This window comes from Pituophis catenifer, unplaced genomic scaffold (assembly GCF_029215685.1).
Source record: "Pituophis catenifer annectens isolate HBS135680 unplaced genomic scaffold, rPitCat1.0.hap2 SCAF_4, whole genome shotgun sequence".
Classification (NCBI taxonomy): domain Eukaryota; kingdom Metazoa; phylum Chordata; class Lepidosauria; order Squamata; family Colubridae; genus Pituophis; species Pituophis catenifer.
This window is the reverse complement of record NW_027256884.1, coordinates 112,475,503-112,498,607: the sequence shown is the minus strand read 5'-3', so window position 1 is coordinate 112,498,607 and position 23,105 is coordinate 112,475,503. Positions and strand designations below refer to the sequence as shown.

At 38.3% G+C, this 23,105-nt stretch overlaps 1 protein-coding gene across 1 annotated transcript; it reads left to right on the top strand.

Moving 5' to 3' along the window:
- Positions 1–519: 519 nt before the first annotated feature.
- Positions 520–22,147, top strand: ACAT1 (acetyl-CoA acetyltransferase 1). The gene is made up of 12 exons (XM_070942866.1): positions 520–629; positions 6,622–6,669; positions 8,204–8,321; positions 10,527–10,622; positions 11,456–11,556; positions 12,966–13,109; positions 14,961–15,111; positions 16,000–16,095; positions 17,382–17,495; positions 18,631–18,695; positions 20,139–20,296; positions 21,586–22,147. The coding sequence occupies exons 1-12, from the start codon at positions 594–596 to the stop codon at positions 21,704–21,706; spliced, it is 1,248 nt and encodes a 415-aa protein (XP_070798967.1). The 5' UTR covers positions 520–593; the 3' UTR covers positions 21,707–22,147.
- The last annotated feature ends 958 nt before the right edge of the window (positions 22,148–23,105 follow it).

Below are 23,105 nucleotides of genomic sequence, written 5' to 3'. Positions count from 1 at the left end.
CTTTGGAATCTGTTAGACCGGTGTTTTTTTTTTCAAATTTGGCATCCTGACTAGGGAATTCTGGGAGTTGATGACCAGACATCTTAAAAAGTCACCAAGTTTGAAAGATACAGATTTAGGTAGAGGCAGATGAAGGGTGTCCTGCTTGGGCAGGGGATTGGACTAGATGACCTGAAAGATCCCTTCCAACTCTGTTAATCTGAATACTATCCACGTAGCTCAGCCATATTGTCTCTTGCTACCATAGCAACTGTAGCCTTTTTTTTTTTTTCTCCCCTGTAGGCGTTTCTTTAATTTCCTACTTCTAGGGTTCTCTGACGTCACCTAATTCCCGCCTCTTGCAACAGGCTCGCCTGTCTTCTACTGCCCCCCCTTCTCTCGTGCCTCCAATAGAGACGCTTCACGGTGGCCGCGCCCACTTTTCCCCTCCCAGGCGCCTGGATTCGAAGGGAGGCGATTGGACGAAGACGGCCGTCCTTCCTTGCCTTCCCATTGGCCGGGCTAGGGGGCGTGGCGCCCGTGCTGGTGAAGGTGACGGCAGAGGTGCTTCCCTCCCGGTTCCAGTCGTTGAGGTGGTCGAAGCGGGCGGCGGGATGCAGTGCGGACGGCAGGTAGCGAAGCCCCTTCTGGTGAGTAGCGGCCCGTGACTGAGCCGGGAGACCTCCGGAGATGCATGTTTGGTCATGGTAGGTTTGGGGGTGGGGGGAGCTCCCTCCCTCGTCGTTGACCGCCACGCCATCCTTCCTCTAAAAACCGAAATATGGAATTAAGGTTTTTTTAAAAAAAAAACGTATTTGAATATTTTCTAAAATTGGATCCACTTCTAAATTAGCAGCTATTGCTCTGTTGCTTTCAGTTGTCCAGAATATCTTTATCTCAGAAGTCAGTGTCATCTACTCTTAGAGAAGAGAAGGGCCAAGGGTGACATGATAGCAGTGTTCCAGTTATTTGAGGGGCTGCCCCAAAGAGGAGGGGGGTCAACTTATTTTGCAAAGCACCAGAAGGCAAGACAAGAAACAACCGATGGAAACTAATCAAAGAAAGAAGCAACCTGGAATTAAGGAGAAACTTCCTAACAGTGAGGACAACTAACCAGTGGAACGACTTGCCACCAGAAATTGTGGGTGCTTCATCACGGGAGGTTTTTCAGAAAACGCTGGACAGATGCTTGTCTCAAATTGTGTAGGGTCTCCTGCTTGAGCAGGGGGTTGGACTAGAAGACCTCCAAGGTCCCTTCCAGCTCTGTTCCGATTGATTGATTGAGAAAGGATGGTTGTGTGTGTGTGTGTGTGTGTGTGTGTGTGTGTGTGTGTTTCCTTTCTGGATGCCTCCCTGTGCGATGTGTGTCTGCACCCATTTGTTTGCCAGAAGGTCACGAGTGGAAGAGGGTCAAGGATAGAAGAGGGTCCCTTGTAATTAAGGAGCAGGGAATCCACCTGCTTTCACCTTGATGGGAGGTGTGACTTGTTTGATAATGAAATACAGGTAGTCCTTGACTTAAAACAGTTCATTTAGTGACCGTTCGAAGTTACAAGAGCACTGAAAAATGTGAGTTATGACAGTTTTTCACGCTTATGACAGTTTCAGCATCCCCGTGGTCACATAATTTACGTTCAGATGCTTGGCCACCAGGGTGGATTTGATTTAAATCAAGTCAATTTAAATCACGATTTAAATCACTAATAAAAAGGCTTGATTTAAATCAGCTCAATTTAAATCATAATTTTTAAAGAGCAACTGCCATCTCTGTCCTCCTCTGATCTGCTGTTGACACACCAACAGTCCCACTATTGCAGAATATACAACCTCATGCTACATAACTAAGCTCCATTTCATGCTGAATTAATTAAATTATTAATGTATCTTAAATAGAAAACTATCTTTAGATAGATTTTTTTACTCCAAAAGCATTTTATTAAAATAAACTTGATAAAAATAAAAAAATGATTTAAATTTAAAAACACCGATTTAAATAAAAAAAAATTGATTTTTTTAAAAAAACCATCCATTTTTATCCACCCTGTTGGCCAGTGACTCACATTTATGACGGCTGCAGTGTCCTGGAGTCGTGTGTTCCCCTTTCGCGATCTTCTGACAAGCAAAGTCAATGGGGAAATCAGATTCACTTAACAACCGTGTTCCTAATTTAAGAACTGCAGTGATTCATTTAACAAATGATGTGAGAAAAGTCATAAAATGGAGCAAATTCACTTAACAAATTTCTTGCTTAATAGCATAAATTTTGGGCTCAATTGTGGTCGTAAGTAGAGGATTAACTGTAAATTCCTTAGACAAGTGGTTGGTATGAGGCACGTCTCCAAACTTGGTGTCTCTGCTGAACTGGATGATTGATTATGTGCCATCAAAACATTTTCAACACCTAGCAACCACATAGATAGATTTTGAGTCTCCCAACTATCAAAGGGTCACTTCATGAATTCATTGCCACTCTCCCTGAGTTCTACCACCTTGCTGTGGTCACTCTCTTCTCTTTCCTTCCACCTTCCCAGAGAGCTGGGTTTTGCATAATGGGTCCAAATTAAGATAATTTGAACCTGATCCTTTGGGCTTCAGACAAAACTTTGGGTTAATTTGTTCAATGATCCCTTGGTTTATTTTTTTGGCTGTCCACAGTATTCTTGGAAGTCTTCTCCAACACCAAAGTTCAAATGCATCAATGCTCTTGTGGAAGTGATTTATAAACTCAGATTTCAGGAGAAAGAGAAAATTTCTTCCACAAAGCAATTGAAATTCAAGACTGGTGATCTATTTTTGGAAAAATATAAATGTTCCACAAAGTGACTGGTGGAAATAAGGAGGAAGGGAAGATATCAAAGAAGTCAATCTCTTTCTTTTCTTCCACAGTGTATTTGTATTAGCTGTGTTGTTAGAGAGCAGAGATTTAGCACACTTGAATTTTTTTTTAATGGGAAAGTGTGTGCAGCATGTAGTATTTCTCTGTTCTAGGAGAAGACTGAACTGGATTCTTAGCTTCTGATTCAGTTCTTTAAGGTAAAATTAGATTGGCTTGAGGTGCTTTGTTAAATGACAGGTGTATATATATATATATATATATAGTGTTCGTTGCTTCCACTCTTTCTAGTAATAGTAAAAAAGGCAGTGATCTCATATGGTGGTCCCATGTGCAAGGTGTATTAATGAGATGTGACACCCCTCCCCCTCACTTTTTGGTAAGAGGTGTTCTCTATTTGTTGTCTTGGTAGTTCTCAAAATTTCTGCTTTGAGTGTGGAATTGTTGTTTCTATAACTGGAATCATTTATGAATAGGACTCTTGCGTTCATCATCTGTATGAAAGCAGGTAAAAAGAATTAATCAATAAACTTGCTGCTGAAATGTTTGCTGTGACAAAACAGTTCAAATAAACTTAGACACAGAACACGCCTTTAAGCTTTAAACAGACAATGCCAACAGAATCTGAAAGTAAAATAAGCAGCACTCATCCATCTAGACTACTACACTTAAGGACATTTTTGCCATTTTACAGCAATGGTTGCTTAACTGATAAGAACTGATAAGAGTTAAAATATTTCTATTTATGTGGTAAAATGCTACCCTGAACTACAGATATCCATTTTAATATGTGAATATAAAAAAAGGATGAAAACCTTTGGAATGTGTGACGCAGGGTTAGGAAACACACAAAAAAAACCCTGCAAATAACAAGATTTGATCAATGGACAAGTACAAAATAAGTGCTAAGTCCAGAGAAAGGGCATCAAGCTGGAAGAAATAGGTGAAATGTCAGCAAGAAAAGATAGTGTGTCAGGATATTGTAAGGAAAATAACAAAAACGGCATTGTTCCATTAAGGTCAAGTTGAGAAATCAAGCTGCTATAACAAGGTCTATTGAAACACACCTGATTCTGGCAATTAACTGCTTAATTTACAGGCAGGCCAAAAGAACCAATCAGAACTAAGACGGCCTGCATGGACATAGTGCGAGACAGACCTAGAATTAGATACAACTCTAGGAGATGGCAAGGCAGAAGTCAATAAAAACTCTAGCCTTAAAGAGGTTGAAGGAGGGGAAAATGAAGATCAATAGCTGTGGGACAGCTAGTGTACACAGTCATCATCCCTTTACTTTACCTTTACTTTACTTTACTTTTACTTTACTTTACTTTACTTTACTTTACTTTACTTTACTTTACTTTACTTTACTTTACTTTACTTTACTTTACTTTACTTTACTTTACTTTACTTTACTTTACTTTACTTTACTTTACTTTACTTTACTTTACTTTACTTTACTTTACTTTACTTTACTTTACTTTACTTTACTTTACTTTACTTTACTTTACTTTACTTTACTTTACTTTACTTTACTTTACTTTACTTTACTTTACTTTACTTTACTTTACTTTACTTTACTTTACTTTACTTTACTTTACTTTACTTTACTTTACTTTACTTTACTTTACTTTACTTTACTTTACTTTACTTTACTTTACTTTACTTTACTTTACTTTACTTTACTTTACTTTACTTTACTTTACTTTACTTTACTTTACTTTACTTTACTTTACTTTACTTTACTTTACTTTACTTTACTTTACTTTACTTTACTTTACTTTACTTTACTTTACTTTACTTTACTTTACTTTACTTTACTTTACTTTACTTTACTTTACTTTACTTTACTTTACTTTACTTTACTTTACTTTACTTTACTTTACTTTACTTTACTTTACTTTACTTTACTTTACTTTACTTTACTTTACTTTACTTTACTTTACTTTACTTTACTTTACTTTACTTTACTTTACTTTACTTTACTTTACTTTACTTTACTTTACTTTACTTTACTTTACTTTACTTTACTTTACTTTACTTTACTTTACTTTACTTTACTTTACTTTACTTTACTTTACTTTACTTTACTTTACTTTACTTTACTTTACTTTACTTTACTTTACTTTACTTTACTTTACTTTACTTTACTTTACTTTACTTTACTTTACTTTACTTTACTTTACTTTACTTTACTTTACTTTACTTTACTTTACTTTACTTTACTTTACTTTACTTTACTTTACTTTCTTTTTATTAGACTTCTATACCGCCCTTCTCCCGAAGGACTCAGGGCGGTGTACAGCCATATTAAAACACACATAAAATTTACAAAATTTAAAAACCATTAAAATCAAATATACAAAAATTTGGCGCACAAATTAAAAACTAACATACACCCATTAAAATTCATATTCGTGTCAGGCCAGCCCGGCTTGTTGAAACAAGAGGGTCTTCAGGGCGTGGTGAAAGGTGCGCAGGTCGGGGATCATACGCACATTTAGGGGCAGCTCATTCCAGAGGGCTGGTGCCCCCACAGAGAAGGCTCTCCCCCTGGGCGTCGCCAGTCGACATTGTTTGGCCGACGGCACCCTGAGGAGCCCCTCTCTGTGAGAGCGTATTGGCCGGTGGGAGGCTGTCGATGGCAGAAGGCGGTCTCATATATACCCGGGTCCTAAGCCATGGAGCGCTTTAAAGGTGGTGACCAACACCCTGAATCACACTCGGAAGACCACTGGGAGCCAGTGCAGCTCGCGCAGGAGAGGTGTTACGTGGGTGTGACGGGTCGCCCCCATAATCACCTGCGCTTTATACTCATTTTGGGCTATTATAACCCAAGTATGGGAAATTTGAATGAATGATTTTTATTTAGGGGTGAAATCCAGCAGGTTCTGACAGATTCTGGAGAACCGGTAGCGGAAATTGTGAGAGTTCAGAGAACTGGTAGCAGAAATTTTGAGTATTTTGGAGAACCGGCAAATACCACCTCTGGCTGGCCACAGAGTTGGGTGGGAATGGAGATTTTGCAATATCCTTCCCCCAGGAGTGGGGAGGGAATGTGGATTTTGCTGTATCCTTCTCCTGGAGCGGGGTGGGAATGGAGATTGTGCAGTATCCTTCCCCTGCCACATCCACCAATCCACACCACGCCCATCAAGCCACGCCCACAGAACTGGTAGTAAAAAAAATTGGATTTCACCACTGCTTTTATTGTAATAACTTTGTTCAAGTTTTCTCCTGTATATCCTTTGCCTCTTTGATGCCTGTTTATGGATCTCTATGTAGTTTGTATTATAGAGCATAATGTCCCAAAGGTGCTTTTTTTCAAGAGGTAGGTGGACTTTCTGGTTTTTTCTTTGAAGACGTTTCACTTTTCATTCAAGAAGCTTCTTCAGCTCTGACTGGACGGGGGGAATGGAAGGATTGTCCATTCCATTCCAATCCTTCCATCCCCCGCCATCCAGTCAGAGCTGAAGAAGCTTCTTGGATGAGAAGTGAAACGTCTTCAAAGAAAAAGGAAAAAAAAAAACCCAGAAAGTCCAGTTGCCTCTTGAAAAAAGCACCTTTGGGATAACCATGACCTGGATGACTGAGAATCTCCATAGACATATAGAGCATAATATACCTTTAACAATAAAAATACTTAAAAAGTTTAACAGGTATCACTGGTGTGATGATTCAGTAATCCATTATCCTTCTTGATGATCTCTAGTCCAAAAAAATCTGACAGTAGCATAGACTTGATCTTTCTGTTCTGCATGTTAAAAGTTTATGCCGTATTACAATAAATGCTGTAATCTGTTTTGCAGGCATTAAGATTTTCAAGCCGAAGCTACTCATCACAACGTGGTTTAAATGTGAGTATTGCTAAAATAATATGATAGAATAGTGGCTCCAAACTATACTTATTTTATACAGATGTAGTGTTTATCTACTAGATGTAATTAGAAAACCACGGGCAAGAACAGTATATCATTGCATGTAGTTTTGTCCTAAATACACTGCATGGATTATTTTCTATACAGAAATATAGTAAGCAACACTAAATTCTTAGTTTTAGTGCATTTCTAAAACTACATTGTTTTCTCAAACCTTTGTTGCCAAAATAAGCCAGATGGTATCCAGAATGCCACAGATGCTTTTACTAGGGCAGGAAGTTTAGACTACTTATAATTTTTCCCCCCGAATGCCATCACTCTGCTAAACAAATAATTCCATCAACACTGTCAAACTATTTACTAAATCTGCACTATTATTAATCTTCTCATCGTTCCCATCATCCATCTCCTTCCACTTATGACTGTATGACTGTAACTTTGTTGCTTGTATCCTTACAATTTATATTGATATTGATTGTTTCCTGATTGCTTATTTGTATCCTATGACTATCAATAAGTGTTGTACCTTATGATTCTTGATGAACGTATCTTTTCTTTTATGTACACTGAGAGCATATGCACCAAGACAAATTCCTTGTGTGTCCAATCAAACTTGGCCAATAAAAAAATTCTATTCTATTCTATTCTATTCTATTCTATTCTATTCTATTCTATTCTATTCTATTCTATTCTATTCTATTCTATTCTATTCTATTCTATTCTATTCTATTCTATTCTATTCTATCCTATCCTATCCTATCCTATCCCATCCCATCCCATCCCATCCCATCCCATCCCATCCCATCCCATCCCATCCCATCCCATCCCATCCCATCCTGTCCTATTTGACTGACATATATTGTCATAAAAACTTTACTTTTCTTCTTAATCCTTGAAACTGTTAATACATTTAAATTATCATGCTTTTTGACCCTCTCTCGAAAGAGCAGAAGGAAAGCTTTCCATTGTATGGAATTAGGTTGTTTAATTAACAACTGTAGTTTTGCCGAGAAGTTAGTGTACTGCATTTGAATAAATAGATTTGAATCGCTTCAATAATCAACAGTATGCATTGAATATTCTTACAATCTAAAGCAGGGGTGTCAAACTCGATTTCACTGAGGGCCACATCGGGGATGTGTTTGACCTCGGGGTCCAGAGTGGGTGTGGCCAGCTCGACATCACTCGTGTCGGGGGCGCCTGTGGAGGCCCAAGTGCTCTGCCAGCAAAAACAGGCTCCCGAGCTCTGTTTTTGGCTGTGACAGCTTCCTGTAACCCTTTGCCAGCGAAAACGGAGCTTGGGAGGGCCGCCCACAAGTCTCCTGAGCTCCATTTTCACTGGCAGAGGCACTGTGGGCCGGTCTTTTGCTTTTTCCAGGACGGCCCCGCAGGCCAGATCTAAGCACCACTAGGGCCGGATCTGGGCCCTGAGTCTTGAGTTTGACACCCCTGATCTAAAGCATAATTCTGAAAACACTTTCAGTTAAACTGATGTAATGCTTTTGCTTTTCAGGAGGTAGTTATTGTGAGTGCTGTCCGGACACCAATAGGATCTTTCCAAAGTTCCCTTTTCTCACTGCCAGCCACTAACCTTGGTTCCATTGCAATTAAAGGAGCAATAGAAAAAGCAGGTACGTAAAGAAGGTCTAGTCTTGCTTTAGTTCCATTATTTAATCTTATTATTTTTTTTTAATTTGATTTATATGCCGCCCTTCTCCGGAGACTCAGGGCGGCTTACAATGCGTTAAGCAATAGCCTTCATCCTTTTGTATATTTATACAAAGTCAGCTTATTGCCCCCACAACTGGGTCCTCAATTTACCTACCTTAGAAAGGATGGAAGGCTGAGTCAACCTTGAGCCTTGGTGAGATTCGAACCCTGCAGTAATTGCAGGCAGCTGGTCTTAATAACCAGCTTAATAACAGGGTGCCTTAAACCCCTGTACTACCAAGGCTCTATAGGCTCTATTATTGATTTTACCAGTGAAGATGATGGAGTTAATTGAAATGGCGAAATTGTCAGTTTTGATTAGAGAAAAGACTAATTAATTTTAATGTTTATTAGAAACCCCTTCTGGACTTATTGCGTGAAACAGAAAAAGTGAAATTATGTTAATAGTAGAAACAATAACAGTTGCAGGTAGTCCTTGACTTACGATCACAATCGAGCTCGCAGTTATGATCGTAAATATGAACGGTGTCAGCGTTCCAGAAAACCCCCGACTCCCAGTAAAGACACTGAAGCAGGCATTTTCCAAAGTTCTCTTTACTAGAAATGGGTAACCTGGCACATCTGGGAAATCCCGAATCTGAAAAACCCGGGCTTTCTTTTAGTAATTCAAAGCTCCCAATACCAGCCCCTTTCTCCTCAATTGATCACATGCTCCAAACATCGTCCGTTCCATGTCAAGCCAGCCCCTGACCACTCCTCCTCCAGATGTTGGCTTACCCTGACCTTGACAGATAGGAAGAACACTATTATGTCTACTAACTCCCCTCTCCTAAATCCCCCCTCCTACTTTCCCACACATGAGGAGGTGGCAGCATTGAAGCTTCCGGCCTGATATGGCTTCCAAGGCTGACAAACGGTAGTTAGTAGGCTATCATGTGACTGTGCCTAGTTTTATTACGTTTTTTGTGGTGGTTGTTAAGCGAATGTTAGTCATTAAACAAACCTATTCTTTACTATGGTGCATGTTTTGCCAGAAGTAAACGTTTCGAGTTTACGGTCATGTGGCTGTTGTTGCAAACAATCATTAATGCGGGCTGATTGCCTTGGCAACCACCCAAAATGCAGTAATGTGACGATGCTTGGGGGGGGGGTGCAGTAGCTGTCAGAATTTCAGGTTTGGGTTGCAAGTATCTTTTTTGGAGTCCATTGTAACTGGCCACTAAGTGTCCAATTGAAAGTCAAAGACTGCCTATACTGAGCCAAGGTGGCACAGTGGTTAGAGTGCAGTACTGCAGGCTACTTCTGCTGAGTGCGGAGTGCTTGCATTCGGCATTCATTCTCACCAGGCTGAAGGTTGACTCAGCCTTCCATCCTCCCGAGGTGGGTAAAATGAGGACCCAGATTGTTGGGGGCAATATGCGGGCTCTGTAAACCGCTTGGAGAGGGCTGTAAAAAGCACTGTGAAGCGGTATATAAGTCTAAGAGCTATTGCTATAAACTGTAACTAAGAAGATCAACTTAAATTTATATAATACTTGTAAAAGAAAATCAAAAGTAATTTCTTTGTATTTCTTTTTTCTTCTTGTTTCTGCATTTTTGACTTTGTTCGCGCTTTTCTTTCTCTCTTAATTATATTAGTTCTTATTTTTTTTCTTTAAAAAATCAATAAAATTATACTTTAAAAAAATCTCATCCATTTTGCTAATAGTAATACCAAAGATATCAGTTATAATTGTATATACTTTAGTATGTGCTCCAAGATTCCTTTCTTTCTCACTCTTTTTTTTCCTGGATTATATAAAATAGTTGATTTACTTGAAAGGGGACAATCAGTCTTGACCTCCTTGTGTTTACCTGAAAGATAAGAAAGAAGTATGAAGGTCAGGGCACTGAATTTTATAGTTTTGAACAAAGTTTTTCTTAACAGAGGTTTAGATAGCAGAAGACTTCTCTTGCTACATTCGGCTGAATGCAGTTATATACATGATTGATATCTTTCAGAGGGAGTTTTCTGGAAGATTCCATCCTTGAATTGCTGAATTTTGCACCTCCTGTTTTCTGAGGAAACACAGGTTACAGGTGTAGAGAATTAATTTTGAACCTTTATTGGACTTAAGTTACAAAGCTATCCCTTCCATAATTATCATACATATTTCCCTTATTAGGTATCCCTTCTCAAGAAGTGAAAGAAGTATACATGGGAAATGTTATCCAAGCTGGAGAAGGACAGGCTCCTGCAAGACAAGCGACCCTTGGTGCCGGTAACTAAGATTCTTTTCATTATTTGACATCTATCTGAGATTTATTTCAGTAAATAAAAACTGTTTTAGATGCAGTTAGGTGGTCTCTCTATGTCTGTTTGTACAGTATGTCACAGAAGTGAGTACACCCTCTCACATTTTGCAAATATTTAAGTATTTCTTTTTATGTGAATAACATTGAAGAAATGACACTTGGATACAATGTAAAGTAGTGAATATACAGCTTGTATAACAGTGTAAATGTGCTGCCTTCCAGGGGTGGGTTCTAATTACCTTTACTACCTGTTTGCAGCGGGGCCGCGCGCTCTTCTGCACATGCGCAGAAGTGTTTTGGTGACATCAGGGTCGGTGGGCGGAGCCTCCCGCCGGTTTTACTACCGGTTCTATAGAACTGGTGCGAACTGGGGGCAACCCACCACAGCTGCCCCCTCAAAATAGCGCAACACATAGCCATTAATTTACACTGTTATACAAGCTGTATACTCACTACTTTACATTGTAGCCAAGTGTCATTTCTTCAGTGTTGTCACATGAAAAGAAATACTTAAACATTTGCAAAATGTGAGAAGTGTACTCACTTCTGCCATATTCTGTTTTAATTTATTTTAATTTTTATACTGTATGTATTTTAATTTTGGCTGTTCACTGCCCTGAGTCCTTCGGGAGAAGGGCGGTATACAAATTTAATCAATCAACCAACCAACCAACCAACCAACCATATACTGTATATGCTTTAAAAGTTTTTAGAGTTTTCCTGATAGGTCATATTTACATTTTGCTTGCAGTTATTTTTATTATTTATTATCTGATTAGTTTATCTTTATTTGGCACAGGCTTACCAGTTTCTACTCCTTGCACAACCGTCAACAAAGTTTGTGCTTCTGGAATGAAATCCATTATGATGGCAGCCCAGAGCTTGATGTGTGGGAGTCAGGTAGGAGAATCTGTACTTTCACGATTTGTGGATATATATGAACTTTGAACTTCTTTATTTCAAAGCAAAGAAAGAAGGCCACAATTCTTAGTCTACAAATGACCATTGTTGGTTAAAAGTCTTGTGAATGAATTATTGAACTGATACTCTGAATATCAAATGAAAAGTATTAACTGAAAGATTAGAAAAATACTTCTATCCCAATGTTGGTGACTGAAATTTTTATTAAATGTATAATTTATACTTTTTTAGAAAGGCTATTTTTAGTACTAACCATATACATTTCAGCATTTCATAATTTACAAGATTCTAGAACATTTTATGCACAATTTGATACTTCGTTGATAAATAAATGAGCATATTATATGTTTAGGTGATTTTTACATTTTTTTTTCTGTTTATTTGGTTTGATTTTTTTATTTTGGTACATTGTTTTTGTATATTGTTTTATTGGTATTTCTTTTTTTAAAAAAAATTGCAGTAAAATAAAATAAGTCTTAAGTACAGAGGGCTCTTTATTTAGGTCCTTTTCAATTTCAGCACCCTTAAAACCTTCTGCATAAGGTTGAGTTATGGCTCCCAGATCTGGACGCATATGAAGGAGCACAACCACACATTTGATTTTCAAGAAGCTGAGATTATTGCCCATGATAGGACTAAAGGAGGATGCCTACTAAAAGAAGCCTGGTTCTCCAATAACTATTCCATCAACAGGCATATTGAACTGCCACCGGCCTACCAGGCTTTGAGACACCAGGAGGTTTATGCAGGAGGAGCAGAGGCAGCTTTCCATCAGTGAGCAGAGACCAAACGCACCCACCCCCCACCTCTGGGCATGCAGACTCGGCCTGTGAAGGCATAGTTAGTCCTGACCAAACACAGAGCAACCCGACAGGGCTGTCTCAAACTGTAACAAATAGGATTAATGAGAAACAAACCTGGCCGACCATGAGGTCACAGACAAGGCAGCAAATTGCAATGGCTGACAGGCTAACATCATCCCCCACTGATAAGCAAGCTAGGAGGGAGGAAACAGTAGGAATCAAGCCTCCATCATCCAGCATGACGACAGCAAAAACAACACAGCTGATTACAAGTGGGAGACGGCTGGAAGGGCCTATTACATGCGCAAGGGGCAAATTGATTAATGGCATATAAAGGCAGAGATCTCTGTAATGATAGTTTAATACTCTGATGAGGTCAGCAGATGGCTGACGAAAGCTTAGTAAAATAAAATTTTAATTCTTTTAAAATTTTAAGTTCCGGAGTTCGCAGGATGTCTGCTTTTTTCTTTACTAATATACCTGGAACTCGTATTTTTAGAATAGTTTGTAATGTATGTATGTATGTATGTATGTATGTATGTATGTATGTATGTATGCTAAATAGCTGTAAAATCTTCTAAACAGGATGTGATGGTGGCTGGTGGGATGGAAAGCATGTCAAATGTCCCCTACACCATGACCAGAGGAACAACGCCTTATGGAGGAGTAAAGCTTGAAGATTTGATTGTCAAAGATGGCTTGACAGATGTTTACAACAAGATCCACATGGTAAATGCTAATGTCTTGGGACTATATTTCATTTTAAACTTTTAAATACTTTTGAATCATTTTTGAATAAAAACAAATTGCTACAGTTCATTTAACATGTACCCTGTTTCCCCCAAAATAAGACATCCCCTGATAATAAGCCCAATCGGGCTTTTGAGGGCATGGCAATAAGGCCAAGCGCTTATTTCAGGGTTCAAAAAAATATAAGGCAGGGTTTTATTTTTGGGGAAACACGATAGTTTTTCCCGATCCTGCTGGCACAAGTTGAGTGCATCTTATAGAATGGTTGCCCAGAAAGCAACAGTCATCGAGTTTTTCTTTTCCTATTTTAATCACATGTCCTAATGTCATTTTCTAATTGCTGGCCATTTATATGAAGCAGGGCTGGAAAACAATTGCTCAAAGCATTCAGGCAAATGACTATTAATAGGAATGGGAGAACTCAGCAAAGAAGTATTTTGTAAACCTCCCAGAGTTTTGGGGAATTGAGCAACGTATCAATTTTAATAATAAAATAAAACAATAAACATCATTTTGAATGCCAGCCTCTTTTGAAATTGCTTTCACAAAGTTCATAGAATTAGATGCCTGGTATTCCATTGTCACATAGTCAGGGTCGTATCTTTTATTCGGTCACATTTTCTACTAGGACGTGACTATGCAAGCTGTTTAGATAGACACTAATATCCAACTATTGGTTATCTCTTCACAATACAAGAGACTTTTAAAAAGCGCTGTGCATGTTGTTTTCCTGTTTTAGAGTTTTTATAAAACAAATCTTTCCCAAGTTAGCTTGGGAAACAGGTAAAAGAAGAACAAACAGGTAAAAACTTCTTTTGGTTAGTTAGACGCTGTTATCACTTAAGACAGTGTTTCTCAACCTTGGCCGCTGGACGATGTGTGGACTTCAACTCCCAGAATTCCCCAGCCAGCAGAGCTCCCAGAATTCTGGGAGTTGAAGTCCACACATCGTCCAGCGGTCAAGGTTGAGAAACACTGTCTTAAGAGATGCTAGAGACAAAATCTCTGCTACCATGGGGTTGGTAGTTTATAATCTTCTAAAATTACCTGGAGGCCTTTTTGCTGCAGTAATTAAAAAAGCCTTCTATTCAAATCTTTTTTTTTTAAATTTCTTTTCTTATTAGACTGTAATTAATACAGGTAGTCCTCAAGTTATGACCAGTAGTAACTCATCACAAGTAGTAACTCATCACAACTCATCACAAATAGTAACTCATCACAAGGGATAGTCGTGAAACGGGTAGACACATGACCGACTTGATTTTTATGACTTTTTTTTGCACTGGGTTGTTAAATAAATCATGGTCATTAAATGATTTGGTGGTTAATAACAGATGGTTCACCACAATGCAGTTGTACCAATGGTACACATTGTAAATGGCCAGAAATGTGGTCTGATTGCCAAGCACCAGAAATGTGATCATGTGACAACGAGAGGAGTTCGAATCTGGGTCATATGTACCACTCAGATGGGTCTGTTGAATGGTTGTTAAGTGACCAATCACAAGTCAAGGACTATCTACTATTTTAAACTTACAATGAATATGAGCAAGGGAAGTTTAAAATAGTTAGTACAGGTACTATGCATATCCTACACATAAGTGCACTTATTCAGTTAAATTATCAATTCCTGAAAACGTTTTAGTTCAAAGCTGCTATCCCTTATCTTATAGTACATGTGGTTTGAATTAATCTTAAATTTCATTAGGAACTTAAGATGAATTCAAACCACATGCACTATAAGTAAATTATATGCAGCATAAGATATGTAAATGATCTCTACACTTTACAAAGCCTCATATTTCGTTTTTTTTTTCCATTGCTCCCCAGGGTAATTGTGCTGAGAATACTGCTAAGAAATTTTCTATATCACGGGAAGATCAAGATACTTATGCTATAAAATCCTATACCAAAAGCAAGGAAGGTTGGGAATCTGGAATATTTGCAAAGGAAATTGTGCCTGTTACTATTTCTCAAAAAGGTAGTATGGATTAATATACAATACTTCTCCGTTTTAAATTGTTTTGACATATGGCATGCTTCATTTTCCGAATGTGAAATCCAGTATAGTAGTACTAGAATCAGGGGTAGGATTCAGCCGGTTCAGACTGGTTTGGGTGAACTGGTACCCTGTTTCCCCCAAAATAAGACATACCCTGATAATAAACCCTATCGGGCGTTTGAGCGCATGGCAATAAGGCCAAGCGCTTATTTCAGGGTTCAAAGAAATATAAAACAGGGTCTTATTTTCGGGGAAACAGGATAGTTCCGACGATCAGCTGAGAGCGAACCGGTTCACTCCAACGATCAGCTGGGTCCCCTACGCTATACTGACCTATATTTCCTTTGTTTGAAGCCAAGCTGATAGGCGGAGCAATCAGCTCTTTTACTCACCAGGGCTGCAGTAGAAGGCAAGTTTTAGAGCTTTTTGAAACGCACTGCGCGTACAGTGAGCGCGTGTTTGGTGTGCTCAGTGAACCAGCTGTTATACTGGTTGAATCCCACCACTGAGTAGAATGGATAACAGGACTTCGTTTTTCTTAACTGTTATTTGACTGATCTCCAGCATTAATACATATTTGAAGAATTATAAGTAAAACATACCTAATTTAAATCAGAATTTTCTGATTTTGATGATTTCAGTGCCTTAACTTAAATCAATCCACTCATATAATAGAGCAATGGAACATGAGATGGACAGGGCAAGAAATGAGATGATGCAAAAGATTCTTATATGTTCAGCTGTCCTTTGGGAAATAAGAAAATGTTAACGTCCAGCAGGTCACTGATAAAGCCTCTTTGCTGGATTGGACTTTGACTTTGGTCAAAGTTTCCAATCTTTTTTTACTAAACAGAATCTTTACTTTAGGGAAACCAGACACAGAAGTTAAAGAAGATGAGGAATACAAGCGGGTTGACTTCAGTAAAGTTCCAAAATTGAAGACGGTTTTCCAAAAAGAAAATGGTAAGATTTGATATCTGTTTTTAATGTGCTAGAATTTATTTTAGATCTTGGCTGTCCAGGGTATTTTCAAGAGTCTTATCCACTAACAAATTTCAGTAGTATCAATACTCTTCCTATCTTGTTTCTTCAAAGCTTCCATAGTGTCACACATTCCAGTATTTGAATATGTTTTTGCAAAGCCTTCATGACTGTTCTACAGAGGGCTAGTTTGCAACGTATTTCTTGATTGATTGCTTGTTTAAGATTATACCCAGTTATGTTGGCTTTAGACTGCTGTACATTTTATGACCATCGTTTGACACCGGGTGAAGTAGGAATTGGTAACACCATAGGATAGTGCTTCTCAATTTTTTCCTTTATGGCTCTAAGCCAGGGGTATCAAAGTCAATTTCATTGAGGACCGCATCAGGGTTGTGTTTGACCTTGGGGGGCTGGGGTGGGCGTGGCCAGGTTGACATCACTCGTGTCAGGGGTGCCTGTGGTGGCCCGAGCACTCTGCCAGTGAAAACGGGCCCAAGCTCCATTTTTGGCTGCGATGGCCACCTGCAACCCTCTGCCAGTGAAAACAGCTCGGGAGGGCCGCGTGCGTTTTCACTGGCAGAGGCACCACGGGCCAGTCCTTCGCTGTTTCCAGGGCAGCCCCGCGAGCCAGATCTAAGCACCCCACGGGCTAGAGTTTGACATTGATTTAAGCCATTTATCAGAAAGCTCTTATTTAAATGTTCCTGCTATAATTGGATAATTGGTTTGTGTGTCATTACTCAAAGAAAAAACACTTTTACCCAATTTTGGTTAGTTTGTTTATTTATTTATTTATTTATTTATTTATTTATTTATTTATTTATTTATTTATTTATTTATTTATTTATTTATTTATTGGTTCGATTTATATGCCGCCCTTCTCTGGAGACTCAGGGCGGCTTACAATGTGTTAAGCAATAGTCTTCATACTTTTGTATATGCCTGCTTAGTAGGGCTTTTGGCCCCCCCAAGCGGTGTTCTTTTTTTTATACAAAGTCAGCTTATTGCCCCCACAATCCGGGTCCTCATTTTACCTACCTTGGAAGGATGGAAGGCTGAGTCAACCTTGAGCGTAGTGAGATTTGAACTCGCAGTAATTGCAGGCAGCTGGCAGCTAAGTGCTGCTTAATAGCACTTTAGTCTGCTGCACCACCAGGGCTCTTCAGTTTATCCAGATTTAGGAAGTGCCATTGTAGGGGAATGCATTGTGCTTAAATTGTTTCTTCCTAGTAAATTGTTTTTCCTTAATGATTTTTTTTCCCCAGGAACAGTCACTGCTGCCAATGCTAGTACGCTGAACGATGGAGCAGCTGCTTTGGTACTGATGACTTCAGAAGCAGCCAAAAGACTGAATGTGAAGCCATTGGCTAGAATAGTAGGTGAGAATCGTCCTTCCCTTTGGTGAAATCATCATATCCAGGTAGCCCTTGACTTATAGCAATTTGTTTAGTGACCGTTCAAAGTTACAACAGCACTGAAAAATGTGACTTATGACCATTTTTTCACACTTACAGTCATTGCAGCATCCCCAAGGTCATGTGATCAAAATTCAAATGTTTGACATCTGACTCATATTTATGACGATTGCAGTGTCCCAGGGTCATGTGATCCCCTTTTGCGACTGTCAGACAAGCAAAGTCAATGGGCAAGTCAGATTCATTTAACAATCGTGATACATTTACTAATGTAACAACTTCAGGGATTCACTTAACAACTGTGGCAAGAAAAGTCATAAGATGGGGCAAAATTCACTGAACAAATGTCTCACTTAACAACATAAATTTTTGGGCTCCATTGTGGCCGTAAGTCGAGGGCTACCTGTATTTATATTTCCCTGAGTAAGATCAGTGGTGGATGTCTTTTTATTTTGTTTTATCTATGGATTAGGCAGGAAGGACAGATTTTTGATCAAGTGGTTTCAACCAATTGCAATTTTGCCAAAAGCCAATTTTTTTTTTAAAACCATAGCTTTGGAACCTTTCAGTGCACTTCTCTTGCATGGACTTTTTAAAGTATCTTTTAAGGCAGGGGTGTCAAACCTAAGGTCTGCGGGCCACGTCCGTCCCGCAGAGTGCTTAGATCTGGCCCGTGGGGCTGTCCTGGAAACACCGAAGGACTGGCCCGCGGTGCCTCTGCCAGCGAAAATGGAGCTCGGGAGAGCCAGGTGCAACCCTCCCGAGCTCTGTTTTCGCTGGCAGAGGGTTGCAGGAGGCCGGCGCAGCTGAAAATGGAGCTGAGGAGCCCATTTTCACTGGCAGAGTGCTCAGGCCATCACAGGCGCCCCCGACATGAGTGATGTCAAGCTGGCCATGCCACCCTGGCCATGCCCACCCCAGCTTCCCGAGATCAAATACAATCCTAATGTGGCCCTCAATGAAATCAAGTTTGACACCCCTGTTTTAATGAACTCTGAAATTGTGCTCCTGATAGAGGAATCATTGCCAGAATAAAATTCAATATTACGAGTAAGCACATTTAACGTTTCTTTTCTAATTCGCGTTTCTGTTCCTGCAGGTTTTGCAGATGCTGCTGTTGATCCTATTGATTTTCCCATTGCACCAGCACATGCTGTTCCTAAGGTGACTATCTCTACCATTGCTCTAGCTTCATTTAGTTGCTCGTTTAATTCTGCATTTAGTCTTCAGTGGAAATGTACTATAACGGAATTTAAAATGAATTTCTAAAGTAGATTATCTGCTTTAGGTTTAAAAACAAATCTAAAAAATTATAAAAATTAGGATTAACTACTTTGTGGTGGTGGTTTGGAATTGAGTGAGCCATTGCATTTTAGTTCTGGTTACTTTTGAAGAAATTAATTCCAGATTATATCTGAACAACTGGAATAAAATAATCAAGCAACAAAGTGACACTGCCATATTATGCATAATACCATAATGTTTTCTGCTCACATTCTGCTTTAAGACTGACCAAATGGCTCTGGTCTAATGAAGAATTTTAGAGAACTCAAAAACATCCTTTGTCTTGTAAATATCATTTTATTATGTAATATTTTAATTGATCAACATGCGTGCTTTCGTATTTCAATGGATTTGGCTGTTTGGATTAACCGCTGTCTTTGCAAAGTGTTTGCTCTGTTCTGGCTCTGACATTTATTTATTTATTATATGCTTTGTGTTCTCCAATGATCCAAGACCATTTATTGAAAATCAGTTGTATCCTCCTTTTTAGAACTCAATAATTAAAATGAAAATAAAAGGACAAGAATTGGGACTGGAATTTGTCACTAAGTGACACAGTTGTAAAATGTGACATCATGGGACCATGCTACTTAGCAAACGATAGTTCCAATGTTTCTGGTTGACATCGTTAAGTGAATCCCATGTTATGCATGACATCATGTGGTCACCCATTTTTGACCTGCTGGCTTCCCCGGTGACTTTGCTTATTGGAAGCCAGCAGTGAAGATCACAAATAGAAAGATCATGGGACTGTGGGACGCTGCAAAGTTGTAATTGCAAGCTTGTCATTGGCCCCTTGATTGTGATCATGTGACCACTGGGATACTGCGATAGCCAGAACTTTGGGGCCTGGTCATAAATACCATTTGTTCAGTGCTGTTGTAAGTTTGACTGGTTGCTGAATGAGTAGTCATTAAGTGAGGGCCACCTGAATTCCTTTACCGTAATTGAACCATATCCCCATAGATTTAGGCCATTATTGGCTTTACAATTTTGCAAGGGTGAGAATCTATTCCGATTGCCTAGTTTTAAAAGCTAACGGATCTCAGCTTAGATAGGGGTTGTTATCTATATCCCAGGGCTATATTTGTGTGGTTTTAATCATTTTTTAAAATTTGATTCTATTTTTCCCATTGTAATAAAGTTTCAGAATCTGTGCTTTTAGCTTCGATGTTGTGAGTTTTAATTTTGTCTTCTCTGCTCTTTTACTTGAATTCTGTGTGGGTGTATCATGATCTGCTCATAAAATTCTGGTAGTACAGCAAATAATATAAATGTTGCCATACATACATACCAATTTTCAAATGGTGTTTTTCCTTGCAGATACTTGCTCAGACAGGACTCAAAAAGGAAGATATTAAAATGTGGGAAATCAATGAAGCATTCAGTGTTGTTGTCCTAGCCAACATTAAAATGCTAGACATTGACCCACAGAAGGTAAATATTCATGGAGGAGCAGTTTCTTTGGGACACCCAATTGGGTAAGTAAAAAAAATACAATACCTGGTAGTGGGAAATAACCAATCCTTGTATAGGTAGTCCTCAATTTATGACTGTAATTGATCCACTAGTCAAGTGGTTAATCATGTGAATGCATCTAATTTTATGACCTTCATCATGGAAGTTGTTTAGCCAATGGGTACTTTTTGACAAAAACCAGAAATAAATGCCAGTTTCCAACAAAAAAACATCATAAATTGTGTTCAAGTGCCCAAAATATTATCACGATTTATTTATTTCATGTTTTTGAACTGCCCATCTCCCTGAAGTCCTGTAACTCTCAAAAGCTGCCTGTTTCTGCGACTATTTAATATAATCCAATACTGGATTATATTGAGATCCTCGCAATGCATTTATATAACTGGCAATTAGCATATCTTATACTGATTTTATCTCTGAGCAATATTCGAAATACAACTCATATTGCTTACTTGTTCTTAGCAGATTGTAAAATGCTACATAGAAAATGTTCACAAACTATTACCCAGATTTAAAAATCTTTTTGAGATTAGACAATTAGGTTCCTCCAAATATTTATAGTATTAATTTGTATTTGCCCAGTGTCCAGTAACACTAATTATGAAAGATTGGACAATAGCAGACTGCATATACCCTAAAATGTTTCAAGGCATATTGGAAAATAAAGTTCCCAATTGTGCTGGAATTACAATTCATCTAAATAGTACTTATTTGGGAAAACTAGTAGAATATTAGGAAGACTAACCATTACTTGCTAGACTTGTGTCTTTGAACTCAAAAACAGTTGATTGATCTTTGTAGGAGTAGGAAAGCTATGACTTTCCAGAGATTTTTAGACTGGATCTTTGATCTTTGAACTTGCCGCTTGAGATGATAATAGGAATCTAGTGGCTGTAGGTTTTTCACCCCTGCTCTAGTGTATCTCAGCTTGGAACATGGTACAGTATACACGAATCATCTAAGAATCACTGCTTTTCAGTTCTGCATTAGATAAAGCAGTGATCTCACCCTGCATAAAGCAGTTTTATTTTAGGGTCCCAATTCTGACTTAACAGCTTTAGCATGGTAATCTCTATTGTCTGCTCTCTACCTTTCCTTTTGACATAGCTACATCTCATCTTCTCCTCCTGGGGCCCAACACACACGGTTAACAGCTTTGTGACAAAGGAAGTGAAACTATCTGAATTAAACTCATTATAGGAAGTATATACTTGTTTACACAGCATAAGCTGAAAAAGCTAAGCAAAAACGGCATTCCAATTTGAAACTTTTTTTTCCTTCTCTATTTCAGGATGTCTGGTGCAAGAATAGTTGTTCACATGACTCATGCCCTAAAACAAGGAGAACATGGCCTTGCTGGGATTTGCAATGGTGGTGGTGGGGCCTCTGCAATATTGATCCAGAAGTTATAGGTTCTGCTCTCAAGCTCTAAGGCCCAATTTATGAATAGCTGTTACAACCGTGATTGGAATTGCAGCAGAGGATTAATTTTAGTTTGCCATTGTTAAACAAAATTATGTCTTTTTATTATAGCATGTTTTCATGCAAAATGTTTTTTATATCTTGGACTATAAAACACGTTAATTATCACTCAATGCTGCAGCTATCGTAACTACTTTAGATACTTATCATTTGTCCTGCTCTCATCACTGAATTGTAGACATTCTTTTGCTCTTCTCCCTTAGCCTCCTAGAATGAGGGCAGTGGGTTGTGCCATGCGTAACTTTTCCCAGAAAACAACTGCTTGGATGGAGGAAGATAGTATAAAAGTAACACTGGATTATGTTACTTCCACAATTGGTAGAAATAAACAAAGAAGGGCTATTGAATAAATATTTACTGTATAACAATAATGAATTGGTTTCTTATTCTAGGTCAGGGACTTAGGCCAATCACAACGTGTGTTATTTGAGTGTCTAGCTTTTAAAAATTAGCATTTTGAAATTATAACTGGAAAATTGAAAAACAATATTTGCCAGAGTATTGTAGCTCTTGTGAAAGCTTACCTGTATGTACTTGTTTATACTTGTAGCTGAGGAAAATGTAAAGGAAAACCTTTCAATTTTTAATAGCAAATCACATTCTAGAAAAACAATTCCAGATAGTTAGATGGTAATTGAACTATAAACAAGAGTTAAAAGAGCAATTAAGGTCTTATATCCATAGATGGTTTCTGCATGACACAGCTTCAATCTAATTTACATAGAATTGCCCATAAAGTGCAGTGATGAACTGTTATATAGCTACTTTGCTCATTCATCCTCATATATGTTTCAGTATAGCAAAAGAAACCAGAAGCAGAGATTCAATTTTTAACTAGTACAACAATATTCTTTTGCTTATGCAAACTTTGATAAGTTTTTTTTCAGTGAAAGATTAAAATGAGGTTGAAGACAGCATGCTGTCCACTGTGAGATATAAAACACGGCCTTTTTATTGCTAAAACACGGCCTTTTTATTGCTAAAACACGGCCTTTTTATTGCTAAAACCTCTAGAAAAATACTTTCATGTGTGGAAGTACACAGATTGAATTGTTAAACAGCTGAAAGGCTATTTTTGAATTCTTGGTAGAGTCATTTTTAAATATCTGGTAGATGTTGATTATAAATATCCAACCTAAAGCAAAGTGAACCTAATCTACATTTACAAATATCCTTGTAGTTTTAATTGAATTTAATTGAAAGTCATTATTGCTGTTACCCTCTTCATACATTCAAGGCTAAAAAAGAGAGAGCCTTGTATATACATGCCTGACAGTTTATAACCAAAGAAATGAGGATTTTATATTTTATGAGAGATTTACTGAGTAG

Coding starts and splice junctions, on each gene's coding strand:
- ACAT1 (XM_070942866.1), top strand. CDS start 594: ATGCAGTGCGGACGGCAGGTAGCGAAGCCCCTTCTG. Junction 6,670..8,203: donor CATCACAACGTGGTTTAAAT/GTGAGTATTGCT, acceptor TTTGCTTTTCAG/GAGGTAGTTATTGTGAGTGC. Junction 8,322..10,526: donor AGGAGCAATAGAAAAAGCAG/GTACGTAAAGAA, acceptor TTCCCTTATTAG/GTATCCCTTCTCAAGAAGTG.